This window comes from Podarcis raffonei, chromosome 7, assembly GCF_027172205.1.
Source record: "Podarcis raffonei isolate rPodRaf1 chromosome 7, rPodRaf1.pri, whole genome shotgun sequence".
Classification (NCBI taxonomy): Eukaryota; Metazoa; Chordata; class Lepidosauria; order Squamata; family Lacertidae; genus Podarcis; species Podarcis raffonei.
This window is the reverse complement of record NC_070608.1, coordinates 23,555,399-23,569,392: the sequence shown is the minus strand read 5'-3', so window position 1 is coordinate 23,569,392 and position 13,994 is coordinate 23,555,399. Positions and strand designations below refer to the sequence as shown.

At 41.9% G+C, this 13,994-nt stretch overlaps 1 protein-coding gene across 2 annotated transcripts in view; it reads right to left on the bottom strand.

The window, feature by feature from the left end:
- Positions 1 to 2,093: 2,093 nt before the first annotated feature.
- RGS22 (regulator of G protein signaling 22) overlaps positions 2,094 to 13,994 on the bottom strand; it is a 78,591-nt gene continuing 66,690 nt past the window's right edge. Inside the window, exons 24-28 of one of the 2 annotated variants that reach the window (XM_053395528.1) lie at positions 12,494 to 12,634; positions 10,692 to 10,802; positions 8,527 to 8,635; positions 7,243 to 7,356; positions 2,094 to 4,696 (exon numbers count right to left, since the gene is read on the bottom strand). In XM_053395528.1, the coding sequence (XP_053251503.1) occupies positions 4,680 to 4,696; positions 7,243 to 7,356; positions 8,527 to 8,635; positions 10,692 to 10,802; positions 12,494 to 12,634 (492 nt within the window). In that variant the 3' untranslated portion in view covers positions 2,094 to 4,679. The remainder of the gene's footprint in view (positions 4,697 to 7,242; positions 7,357 to 8,526; positions 8,636 to 10,691; positions 10,803 to 12,493; positions 12,635 to 13,994) is intronic. The other variant, XM_053395526.1, reaches the window with a different exon arrangement.

Genomic DNA, 13,994 nt, shown 5'->3' with positions numbered 1-13,994 from the left:
TATAAATGTAAAGGGAAAGTGCCATGCCTTTCCAGTGCCTCAGAAATTTCCAAATGTGCAGCAAGGATGAGCCAATGTGATAAAGATCTGTATAAAGCAGATCTTTTAGCTCTTCTGGGAAGATGCCCAGTTGAGATGGCCTAGGAACTGGGCAAATGGTTTGGCCTGCTGTTTTGTTGATTGCTTGATACGTCTAATCCAAGAATTTAAAGATTACCTCACGAGCCCACATGTGATAGAAGAAGCTTTGTGTTCTTCTGCAACCCTACCAAGCATAGTGAAGAATGAATGGTGGAGTTTAACAGTGAAATGACAAGAACAAAGCATGAGTTTTAAAAACATTTCTGAATTTCTACCCAGCTTTTTTTAACAAAGGGATAAAGAACAATGTTTATTCCCACACCCCAATATATTACTTGAATATTACATTAGGTTAGGATCCTTATTTCTCCCTGATCATGCACTAAACTCTTAGCTGGATGCCATCTTGGCTTCCCTGTTAATAATTTACCTTGGACACCCAAAAATCACTCCTGTCTGGGGGCAGAGGGTCCCAAGGGGGTGTCATGGCAGCCTATATAGCTTTGGGTATGACTGAGCTACCTCAAGAGGCAGTCATGGGAGGAAGGAGGGAAGCAGGCTTTTTGCCTCCCTCTCCCACCATGTTTGAAAGTACCAGATATGAAAAAAGAATTTGTTCTAATAAACAGTGTAAACACCAAACAAGACACATGCTGGCTTATTAGCTTTCTGTTAATATAACATTCTAAAATGGGCTTAACGTTGCATCAGAGAAACTGAAAAGCTTGTTAGAACTGCATTCTGTTATTGCAGCTGCAGAAGTATTTGATCCATGCTAGGGATCATTTGGAAAGGGACTGAAAATAAAAGTGCCAATATACCGTATTTTTCGCCCCATAGGACGCACCGGCCCATAGGACGAACCTAGTTTTTTGGGGGGGAAAGCTTCCCCTGCCCCCAGCCCCCAGAACAGGCTGCTATCCGCAAGCCATGGGAGAGCTGTGCAACTTCACGCCGCTCTCCCACGGCTAGCGGAGAGCTGCGCGAAGCCAGAAGCCTGGGGCATGCTGAGTTCACGCTAGCGGCTAGCGGAGAGCTTCCTGAAGCCTGGAGAGCGAGAGGGGTCGGTGCGCACCGACCCCTCTCGCTCTCCAGGCTTCAGCGAAAGCCTGCATTCGCCCCATAGGACGCACACACATTTCCCCTTCATTTTTGGAGGGGAAAAAGTGCGTCCTACAGGGCGAAAAATACGGTAATAACTCTACTATATAAATCTATGGTGCAACTGCATTTGAAATACTGTATACAGCTCTGCTCACCTCACCTCACTTCAAAAGGGATACAGTGGTACCTTGGTAGTCAAACAGCTTGGCTCCCGAACAAATCAGTTCCCGAATGCCACAAACCCAGAAGTCAGTGTCCTGGTTTGAGAATGTTTTCCGGAAGCCAAACATCCGACATGGCTTCCGCTTGAGTGCAGGAAGCTTCTGCAGCCAATCGGAGGCCACGCCTTGGTTTTCGAACCGTTTCGGACTCCCGGAACAGATTAAATTCGAGAACCAAAGTACCACTGTATTGTGGAGCTGGAAACGGTTCAGAAAAGAGCAACGAAAATGGTCAAGGGGAGGGAGCAACTCTCTTTTAATGAAAGGCCACAACATTTGGCACTTTTCAGTTTGGAGAAAAGGTGAGTAAGGACTTGCACACAAATTTATTGACAGCTGCACGAATTACAATAGCTAGGAAGTGGAAGAGGCAAGCAGTATATAAAATGGAAGAATGGTATAAAGAGGTGTGGGATATATCTATTAATGATAAATTAACATGTGCCATTAAGGTTAGATGGGGTATATGCAGGAAAAATGATTTTGAGGAGATCTGGAAGGTGTTTTGTAGAATTTGCACTGTTAAAACGGAAAGGGATCAAACCATTGCAAGAGGTGTTGAAATTTTGGGAGGTTGGATAGTTACAATGGAATGGTCTCAGTCGTCGGGTGCACATTTTTATTCTTATTTATTTATGATTATTACTTTGTCAAAATAAAATAATTTAATTTAATTAAAAAATTTAAAAGGTGATTAAGAGGAGCTATGATAGAAGTACCCAGTTACTTAAGTGTACTGTGTGTATGCCACATGTAATCTTAGCCCACTAACAAAGTCACGGAAAGGATGAAGTGAAGATATCGCTAATACTGGATCTAAAGGGGGAAATAATCATTGTTCATTCAAATGCACATTAAAGACAATGCAAAATTTTGCAGATGTGGGAAATGCAAATAGCAATTTAAGAGCTGCTTGTAGCAACTGCTTATGTAAACAGACAACTTAGATTAGTAGAATGACCTAGCATCAGGTATCGTTGAGAGAAATGTCAGCAAAGTGCAACACATTAAGAACATTTAATAAGAAAGAACTGATTACCAAACGTTTGATTCCTCTCGACATCCACCTCTGCTCCTGCAAACACTTTTTTTAAAAAACCAATGCATCAAAACACATCAAAGATACAACTAGGTAATAATACTATTTCATGGAATTAACATAAAACCATTTCTTTAAATAGTCACAAAGAGTGATATCAAATGGTGTCCGTCCACTGATCTCTGGAATTAGTGCAGAGTGAAATCAGTGCAGAGTAACGGGTAGAGGGAAGTTTCAGCGGTACCCCCTGCAGCTGTGCACCCTTCGGAAACTGCACCACGGGGCCGCCAGTCTTCTGAAGTAGATTTGGGGAGGCACAGAGGGCTGCAGGGGCAAGAATGGATTGTCCAAGGAGGGGCTCGTAGCTCAGTGGCAAAGAATCTGCTTTGCATGCAAAAGACCCCAGGTTCAAACCCTGGCGTCTCCAGGCAGGGGTGGGAGAGAATCCCCTCTGAAACCCTAGACAGCTGCTGCCTGTCAGTGTAGGTAATTCTGAGCTAGTTGAACCAGTGGCCAGACTCAGTATAATGCAGCTTCCAATATTCCTCTGTACCAAACATTACCACTCAATAAATCTGTTAGTCTTTAGGTGCAATAATGCTGTTTTTTATTTTAAATAGCCAGTTAGGAACAAAACATATGGGGCACGATCAGAAGTAGAACACTTTTTTAAGTTCAACTGATTTGCAGGGAAGAGACTTGAGGTCATGATAAACTTTCTCATTAAAATCAATTGTATTCAAAAGTGTTTAACTTGGCTGGATCATAACTTGGCCCAACTGTTAGCTGGATATATGAACATCAACATCAATTTGTGAAGTCTTCTGGAAGACTTAATGTTGATAAAGGAATGAATGAATTACAGCCAGTCGTGCAAAATTCTACCTATGCACCAAAGCAATTCCAGCTCCTTTATGACAGGCAAATAAGACATCCAGTTACACCACCTCCATCAAGACCACAAGGGAAACAAGTCATTTAACTGAATGGGTGGATATAATTCTGAAAGGCTGGATAGCATTCATATGACATATTATCCTCTCTGACATGTATCTGGATAATATCCTTCATACAACAAGTCCACCTAGTATGACTCAGAACAGAGCTACCAATTAAGATATACAGCAGGGTCTTTAGTTATTAAGTTCTTCAGAATACAGTAGACAACATGGAAGAATGAACTGGTGGACATTTGGACATGGGTAAACCAAATGTTGGGTGTGTAGATAATTTTAGATTGTACTTTTTTATTGTAAAAATAAAAAAACGGAAGCTACCTAGAAGGCTCTTTAATATATGATGTTGACCCATTGCTACTGTAATTTCTACTGAGAAAGGAAATGATCCTGATTGCAGTTGTTTATCACATGCCTAAGGAAGCAGTCTGCCAAGAAATGGATCTGAACCAAATTATCAGTGGTAAAATTGTTCATCATTTAACTGGAATGGTGAAAAGGGAAGGAATATCTAATATGTGTGGGTCCTCCCACCCCACCTCACATCACCTGTAACCTATAGAAAGAATAGGCTGTAGCTTTAAAAACAGTATGATAAACACCAGCACAGACCTTACAAGGAATTACAGTCCCTCGGGAATCTTCACATAGTGGGTTTTTCATATATTTCTAGCATTTGCTGAGCAACGGCCTCTGTCCTTAGGATAGCTCTTTCTACTGATACTCCAACATGCCAGAAAGCAATAGTAAGTGCCTTGATTTTCCTTGTATCTTGATAATCAGAATAAGAATGGTACTAACAGACCCTCTTGCTAATATCATTCCCAACCATCAGCAGACTCACAAGCCATCTGGATCCCTCCCCCTTTGGCTCTGAGCTACACCAAGATTTATATTTCAAAGGGAAGTTGAGCACAGATAGCTATCTTAAACCAAGGCTGTTAGTCCATATAATTTAGTATTGTCTACACTGACTAGCAATGAGCATTTCCCTACCTGGAAATACCAGGGATCTAATCAAGGAACTTTTCCATGCAAAGCATCTGTTGAACTATAGCCATTCCCTTACACATACTTCATACAGTTGTGTTGATGGACAAAATCTCCACCCCCAAAGGGGGGGGACTGTAGTACATAATAGCACAATAAATAAGGCCAGTGCCCCCCTTGCCACTGAAGGAACCGGGGTACAAGCAAATTGCCCACAATAGTTTATTTCTGCACTGGACTGCTCCCAGAGTAGCAGCAAATCCATCATGTCTTCATCACATTCCACGCTTAAAGTTTTGGAGTTCCTGGGCAGGGGAAAACAAACCAGAGCATTAATACAACATGAAATAAAAGGTGACAACTCAAACCTGTAAGGAAGAAAAGTAGCAAATAATTTAGGAGCTTATGCACTTGTGATTAAAAAAACTCTAGGCAAAAAATGTTTATACCTATTTTGATCCTTTAGCTAATGCTAAGAAGTGCATTATTTCCATCAAATACTGGTGGCAGGGACTGAATGTGAGACCCTGGAATACCACTGAGCTTTATTTCCTAATCCTACAATAACACCACATATTGGCCTTGAAAAGTTACATCACACTTTTTGCACTTTAGCAGGGCTGGGGAATCTGTGGCCCACTCAAAGCTGCTGGATTCTAAATCCCATCAACCCTAGCCAGCATTGGTCAGCGGTGATGGGAACTCCAGTCAAACAAAACATATGGAGGCTCACAGGCTCCCCAATTTAAATAATTCACAACTCAATACTATAGAGATGATCTTATTTGAATTATAGAGCTTAGAAATATCTCTACTCAAACTGGAATGAGTTTGCATGTCGTCATGTTTATTGTGCACAGATATGGTGAAAGACGTTATAAATTGCTGATTGCCATCTTTACCACAGAGAAAAATAACACCTCCCAAGAACATGGTCTCTCTGGTGGAAGAAAACTGATTTTCTGCAACAGCTTGATCCTATGTGTGATTACTTAGAATAAGTACCACTTTAAAGTAAATAAATAAACAAACTGACTTAAGTAAACATTTGTAGGATGGCAGTCTACACTGAACCAAGGGGGCTTGAGGATCATAAAGAAGAATATGCATTGTAGCAGAGAAAGCAATCTGATTCAACATGTGTTCACTCTCAAGAAAGCCCCACTGAATTCCATTTGACTTTCTCCCCGGTTAATGTGCACAATATTGCAGTCTTACAGCCTAATGCAATGCATGTCTATTTGGGATTGCCCTATTCTGCTCAGTGGGGTTTACTTGCAGGTGGGAGTTCACAGGTATGCAGCCGAAGAGCCCAAAGGGTAAACGAAATCAGTGGAAATGTTAAGTGCATGCCTAAGTACACCCCACTGAGACCAACGGGGCTTAACTTTGGGCTGGGTAACACCCTCAGAGTGTGAAAATACTACTATTTGTGAACAGGAACCCTGTTGTGTTGGCACGACGCCACTGTGCAGATGGGAAGTTCTGCAATAAGACAAACTAAATCCCCAATGCCAGTGTTTCTTGTGAAAGTGGACTTTGGCAAAGCAAAAGGCGAAGGAATCAAGCATAGCAGGAGCAGCTTCTCCACAGGGCAGGCAGAATGACAAGAGCATGAAGTCAGAGCAGCACAGATAATGATGATAATGATAATGATGATGATAATAAATTATTATATTATATTATTATTATTATTATTATTATTAATAATAATAATAATAATACCCCGCCCATCTGGCTGGGTTTTCCCACCCACTCTTGGTGGATTCCAACAAAATGTTAAAATACAATAGTCCGTCAAACATTAACAGCTTCCCTAAACAGGGCTGCCTTCAGATGTCTTCTAAAAGTCTGGTAGTTGTTTTTCTCTTTGACATCTGGTGGGAGAGCGTTCCACAGGGTGGGTGCCACTACTGAAAAGGCCCTCTGCCTGGTTCCCTGTAACTTGGTTTCTTGCAGCGAGGGAATTGCCAGAAGGCGCTCGGCACTGGACCTCAGTGTCTGGGCAGAACGATGGGGGTGGAGACGCTCCTTCTGGACCGAGGCCATTTAGAGCTTTAAAGGTCAGCACCAACACTTTGAATTGTGCTTGGAAACGTACTGGGAGCCAATGTAGGTCTTTCAAGACCAGTGTTATGTGGTCTCGGCAGCCGTTCCCAGTCACCAGTCTAGCTGTCACATTCTGGATTAGTTGTAGTTTCCGGGTCACCTTCAAAGGTAGCCCCACATAGAGCGCATTGCAGTAGTCCAAGCGAGAGATAACTAGAGCATACACCACTCTGGTGAGACAGATGGAGGCGCAGAAAGTGTTGGTGGACAGGCTGCAGCCGTACCTGGGCTTTCATTGCCAGTCTGCAAATACAACTTAAGACTGCATCAGGCTATTGCTCCATCAAGCTCAGCGTTGTGTATACTGCCTGGTAGCAGCTCTCCATGGTTTTGGACAGAGGGTCTATCACAGCCCCAGCAAGATGCCAGGGAATGAACCTAAGATGTTCTGTATGCAAACCAGCTGCTCTACCACTAAACTATGGCCCTTCCCATAACTGGGGCAAGTCAAGTATGCAACAAGACAAAGGTAACTTAATGAAGCACCAAGGGATTAGCAAGGTATTGGTCCATGAAGCATGCAGAACAGCTACAACATTTGAGTTATATATTTACTTCCTACAACAGCCTTCCCTAGTCTGAGGCCCTCCAGATGACACCTCTGGCTTGAGCATCACCTAAGAGCATCAACAGTATTTCAGTTTGTTTAAAGGAGCAATAGGAAAACACAGTTTACTGAGCATCTGATGATATCACACAATTCAAACAGGAGAATTACGACCCCACCCCCCTTGAAACCTACTTTCACCATCTTTGGGATTTAATGGACGTTGTTTCACAAAAGCAGAGCTGTAAGTTGTTGTGATCATGGGTTTTTCTGACGGATCGCTCTTCAGCGTGAGAAGGTTTGAGAGCTCTGAATGCCAAAGAAAGAAAGAAAGAAAGAAAATCCGAAAACTGCAGGAAAAGCACATAACGTTTCAAGCAATGCAGCGTTGAGAAATGCTGCTATGTTTTATAGCTGGCCCAGCAGAATACATGGAAGGCAACTGTTGTCATGATCTGTAGGACAAACAGTGAGATACTCTAGCAAAATTACAAATGGGGTGGGTGGGTATAAGCTGGGAGTACTAGACTGTACTTGGGTACAGTACCAGAATAACATCTGTACTTTCTTGCACGATATATGCTACATCTTGACCCTCTCTTGTACATGCAGTCCTTGGATGGAAATTCTCCTTGTCTCAGTTATATGCAGGAATGGATTATACAACTGACTAGGAGAGGCTGGCCCACAAAGGAAAAAGGGGGAGCAAACCACCAACAGCAGCCAGTTCCCCCACCCAGTGGCCCCTCTCCCTCTGCCCTTCTCCTGCATCACAATCGTATTCTGCCTGTCTTCCTGCTTTGTCTCTGCATTACTATGTTCTGGCCCCCTCCCACAACTCTCCAGGAAAGAGGGGAAAACACACATTTCCCTATGCCCAGGCTATTTCCCTCTAGAAAATGGAGATCAAGCACTTCAGAAGCATGTCAAGGGCAGATGACTGTTCTCATTCTTCTAAGCACTCTCATCCCCCCACACTCCCAAAGGGGCCCTAAACTTTGACAACTCTAGAACTGGTGTAGTTAATTCCCTCCCACTGGCTACAATGTGGGTTGGGAAAACCAAAAAGGGGAGGGAAGCTTCCTCCCTTCTCCTGCTAAGCCACAACAAGTCTTTGTTATGCTGTGTAAGATAATGTCAATGCTTTTGCAAGCAAAGCAGGGTTTTGTTTTCAATGAAGCTGTAAAAGAGATTAAAATGCTGTAGCACTATAGGCAAAAGGGACAACCAAAACCCCTATTGCAGCTCTCTAATAACCACCTGTGACCAGCAAGGCATATCTTTGAGATTCATGCAGTTGCTCCACCATGGAATCTTACTGCTACCACCAACAACCACCCTGCTCTGCCCAAGAAGCTCCATGAAAAGTATTCCATTGAAGTGCATATGCAGCTGTTTCATACATTTAAGTGAGAAAATGATTCATAACTAGATCCACAGTGAACTCTCTCTAGCAACAGAACCTGATGAAAAGCTGACCTGTATACGCAGATGACGCTATTGATTTTTTATCCAGGTCATCTTGGATTTTCAGAAGAACTCTTTCCTGCTGGAGAGCTTCTAGGTACTTTGAATAAGACCAGGAAACCTACATTTTAAAAAACAACACCAAGAAATTAATTGTGGCACAATGGTTTAGTGGGCCTTTGTTTTGCTGTGTAAGATGTTAATGTTTTTGGACGCAAAACATTGTTTTGTTTTTAATGAAGCTCTAAAAAGGTTTATCATGCTGTAGCACCACAGGTAAAACAGACAACCAATTTCTCTACTGCAGCTCACTAATAACCACCTGTGACCAGCAAGGCGTATCTTTGAGATTCATGCATATCCCCCAACCACAATTTCTGCCTGTATTGGACCTCTCCTGATTTATTTTGCACAATGGAGTAAGTAGGAAAACCACAGCAGGCTGCACTTTGTAGATGCAGTCAGATGGAACACTGACATGGAGCTGTCCCATGTGGTGCTGTATGTTCTCCAAATTCCCACTTTGGGGAACATATAGATGTATCTCACATGCCTATTGAATCTACAATCCCACCAGGCAGTTCTCTTGAGCAATCCCCAGTGAAATACATAAGAACCAGCCTCGTTCATTTCAGTGGGGCTCACCTACGAGAAGTCCTGTGAGGTCTTGTATATTTTGACTCAGATCCAAGTCCCTCTAAGAGGCGAAAATACAAACCTTCCTTCTGCAGCTACCATGAATGAAACTAGGAAGAAAACATAAGAAGGGTCTCTAGATCAGGGTGCCAGAGTAAAATATGCTGGAAAGGCAAATTCCCTATATACTCTGGGCCCAAACCTGTAATTTTTCATTAAAATATGTTGATTTGGATTTGACATTGAACTATCATTCCCACTTCAGTCCCATATTATGTAAACTGCTTAGAAATCTTGATTAAGTGGTATATAAATCTTGTTAAATAAATAACAATAATTTACCAACAGGGTAAAGAACAGCTTCTATCCGTGGGCTGTTAGGCTGCTGAATGAAAAGATAACAACAGGGCAACTGACTTTCGGGTTTGGTGGGTGTGCATCAGTAAACGAGGGGAATTAAGACTGAGAGAGCTGAATGGGGGGTGCTCGTGTAATCTCACTGTATACAAGTTGTACAAGTGACAATAAAGTATTTCAATTTCAATAACGGAGAAATCAAAAGTCATTTCTACTGCTCTGACTTCTCTGATTGTTAATAGATTAAATTTGATAAGTACCACCATATAAATGATCATTATACCTTGCTATGGCATATTAATAGCTATTGGAGGATCAGTCCCTTTGCTTATCAGCTGAAAATATTTCAATATGTGTGGAATATGCTAGGCCACATTTTGGGCTTTCTTAGGGATCTGAAAAAAAGTACTCATGTCCCTTACACAGGTCTAGCAATCCTGTGTTTGATCTCTTATTTTCAAAGGCCTATTTGTGTCTCCTCCTTCATCAAGCATAAGGACCATATGCAATAGAAGAAAGTGCATGTTTTGGTATTACTGTCATAACACTCAAGGGGTACAGCTTGCACTGGGTGTCCCTCCCTTTAGTTTTGCCTCTGGGGGAAGTTCTGAATTTTTGTGTGTGTATTTGTGTTTTCAATTAAGAAGGTGAAAACATTTGGGGTTTATCCATCTGTTTGCACATGCACCCCTTCAAAACAGGAAAATGCCCCTCCTTCTTTTTGCAATGCCCAACATTAAAAAATATCCAGGGTATCATTGTTAGTGTAAACAGAGCTACAACTAAAAGGATGGGTCCTTGACCGAAAGAGCTTACAATCTATATTTTGACAAAGTGGAAGACAAAGGTGGAAGGAGGGAAGGAAACTACCGAGTAGCAAGGGGGAGAAAGAATATTAGCAAGTGCAGTTACGTGGGGGCAAGCTTTATTTCAGTTCCATGTACTGTACGAATGAAATCAGTTGGATCAGAAACTGCTTGCAACCTGCTCTAAACAATGTCACTGATCTATAACGGACTGTGATAAATGCAATTAGAAATTGAAGAACTAATAGGCATGTCCACCGCCTTAGCCTTTGTACAAATATCAAGCAACCAATTCAAATATGGGGCCAGTAACAGCAGCAGCTTCAACCTCCCGTTGACACATAAAGGAACAACTTTACATAGTTTATCACCAATCACCTGTTTGCCATATTCAGTAAAGCTCGGCGTAGATGAAAGCTCACTTTTGCTCATTTTACTCTCAAGAACAGAACCCATCTTAACAGACATGGGAGTTCTCTTCCCAGATACCTAGCAATAAAAATAAAACTTGATTATTCTCAGTTTAAGGTGAGTTAAAGCACTGTACTTTATATGCTTCTTGAGATTTTTAAAGCTTTGCTCTACACCCTTTTATACTTTCATATTTTTTTTTCAAATTCCCAAAAGCCAGTTAGAGCAACCTCTCAGTAATACCACCTGTTTGGAGAGCTAGAGGAGTTGCAGAAGTGTCTTTGGCTCCTACCCTTCAGTGAGATAACTCATTCCTTACGAATCAATGAGACCCGTTTTAAGCAGCTCTTGAGACACCACCAACAAAAGAACCAAGAGCTTGGAAAGGAACTTCAAATTAACATTCACATGATGTGAGCACGGATCAGAGACAACACACAAATGTTCATTAATTTATATTTCGGGTGAGGCTTTTATCTTTCCTCCTTCTCAGGTGCTCAGTCTCCACCTTCAGGGTGACTACTATGGGGAGAGACTGGGCTCAGAGACAGCACACTGCCACTGTCTGAACCTATTTCCCATCCCTTCTGCAATCACTTGAGGGTGTTCAGCCTCCTTTTCCCCCTCAACAACCTTTGGGGAAGAGGAGAGCATTTGCTGGTCCTTATGCCTCGGCCCAGTATACCTGAAGGAGCGTCTCCACCCCCATCGTTCTGCCCAGACACTGAGGTCCAGCGCCGAGGGCCTTCTGGAGGTTCCGTCATTGCAAGAAGCAAAGTTACAGGGAACCAGGCAGAAGCCCTTCTCGGTAGTGGTGCCCGCCCTGTCAGATGTCAAAGAGATAAACAACTATCTGACATTTAGAAGACATCTGAAGGCAGCCCTGTTTAGGGAAGCTTTTAATGTGTGACATTTTAATGTATTTTTAATCTTTGTTGGAAGCCGCCCAGAGTGGCTGGAGAAACCCAGCCAGATGGGCGGGGTACAAATAAATTATTATTATTATTATTATTATTATTATTATTATTATTATTATTATTATTAAGGCTGAAGTTAACCCCCCATCCTAATCCTGGATCCTGGTCAGAACTATCATCTGCATGTTGCCTCCTGCTGCCCAGGGGTATTCCAAGAAGGGTACATGCACCACCCATGGCTGCAGCTTGAATAATCTCTACTGCTAGTAGATTTCCTATTCTAATCTGCCTTCCCATCCAGTATGGGTAAGGTTTTTTATCTGCTATTGCTAAAGACCCTGCCTGGATACCTCCCCTACCTCCCCTTCTGCTGGGACTCCCAGCATTCCAGATGTGGCAGAGCTACTTTGCTACTACATGTATATTTAGATGAGTGGGCCCATGTTCATATGGAAGCAACTCTCTGAAATGATGGAACACCTTTTCTCTGGAGATGCTTGAAAGCCCAGGGTGTTCTGGCATCGCTAGAAGCTGCTTTCATTTAGACTAAGCTTTAGCTTGCAATGTTACATTTCAGCAACATTTCAATGTATGCTTTATATTAAAATATTGTACCTGCTTCAAGTTCCAAGGGGGGCTGAAAACAAACGTAATGAATGAATTAGATTAGCATTTATGGGAGGGGGAGGGGGAGAAACAGAGCGGAAGAAACACTATTTTTAAAAAAAATCTGGACAGTGATATCTTTCTATTGACTTCAGCAGAATTTGAGTCCGATCCATATCAAAATTGTTTTTACTGTCCCGCCTGCCTAAAGTTGGTGATGCTCTTTTGTTTCTTAGCTTTTCTCACCACGCCATCTGTTTCTCTTGTTTTTCTCAGCTTCTTTTCTCTTCGCTTCTCCAGAAGAGGCAAAATCTTCTCATCCGCCAAATTGCTTCGGAACTCACAAAATTGTGGCCAAAATTTAAACAGAAGAGCAAAAATAGTCATCTGGAGCAGGAAAAAGAAGAGAGGACTTTTATTTGTTTTAACAGCATATAGAAGAAGTACGCAGAAGGTGGATCAAAATCTACTAGAAGATCTCCAGCTGATCTGAAGCAGATTGACCGGGGTTCTGACTTCCAACTGTTCAATAACAGCAAATGCAAAACAGCTTTCCCCACCTAAGCTGGGCTGCTGAAATGGAGAAAGCTAAGAAGGGTCTCTTCCTGATGAACTGTGTTACATGTTTCATCAAGCATTATCCCACCTTTGCAGTATGTTTCCCCATCAATTTCCTTCTCACAAAAATTTCAATTTGGGAGTGGATTACTTGAGCAAAATCTCCAAATCATCTCTAAACCTGAATTTGCCAGTACGTAATAAGAATCCCACCTAAAAATAGGAACAGCCTGGAAGTGTGAAAGGACTTGGAGTTCAGAAGTATGTGCAGGTCTGAAGCAAAATCTCCAAATCACCTCTAAACCTGAATTTGCTAGTACGTAATAAGAATCCCACCTAAAAATAGGAACAGCCTGGAAGTGTGAAAGGACTTGGAGTTCAGATCAGCTCCAGTTCCTAGCTTTACAATGTGCTCAGAGACACCCTGTTCCTAAATTCTAGCTGTCTCTCTTTTACACTTGGCTCTGATTAGTAGATCTTGGGAGTTCTAGTAAAAACCAAAGTAGCTCCAACAAGCCTGGTGTCTGCTCATCCCTCGTATAGAGAGAAACTGATGGTGCTGCAGACAATTGGGATATTTGCCATAAAAACGAAAGCACATCTCTCTTTCCTAATGCCCAGCACAAACCACCACCTTCCTCCATATTGTTGCCCAGTATTTTGCTTCAGACCTGCACATACTTCTAATCAGTATGTCTTTATTGCCGATGAGAAACCTACCTAAAACCACAGTTAATAAGCATTTCATTAAAAGAATGTCCTAAATAATTGTTTGCATTAATAAAAGCACAGAATGTCAGGTTTTGGTTTTTAAAAAAATGTTTGTGTTTGTGTGTGTGTGTGTGTGTGTGTGTGTGTGTGTGAGAGAGAGAGAGAGAGAGAGAGAGAGAGAGAGAGAGAATGAATCACAATGGTTGCTTTTAACCCAACTATTTTCCAGAATATTCTATTTACAAAGGGAAGGGAGCTTTTTTAAAAACAACAACAGCACATTGCTCTTTAAGAGAAAGGGATTTCATCACTGAATAAGTTCTGAAAGAACAGAGCTGACAGGAAATGTTACAAGAGATATAATCTTTTTGCAATGTATGTTTTAAAGTAGGGAGAAAAAACCCACACAAATCTGAATGTAAAGACCAATACTGTATTCAAAGGCTGGTCTCAATTAAAGCATTAACGCATGAACCTA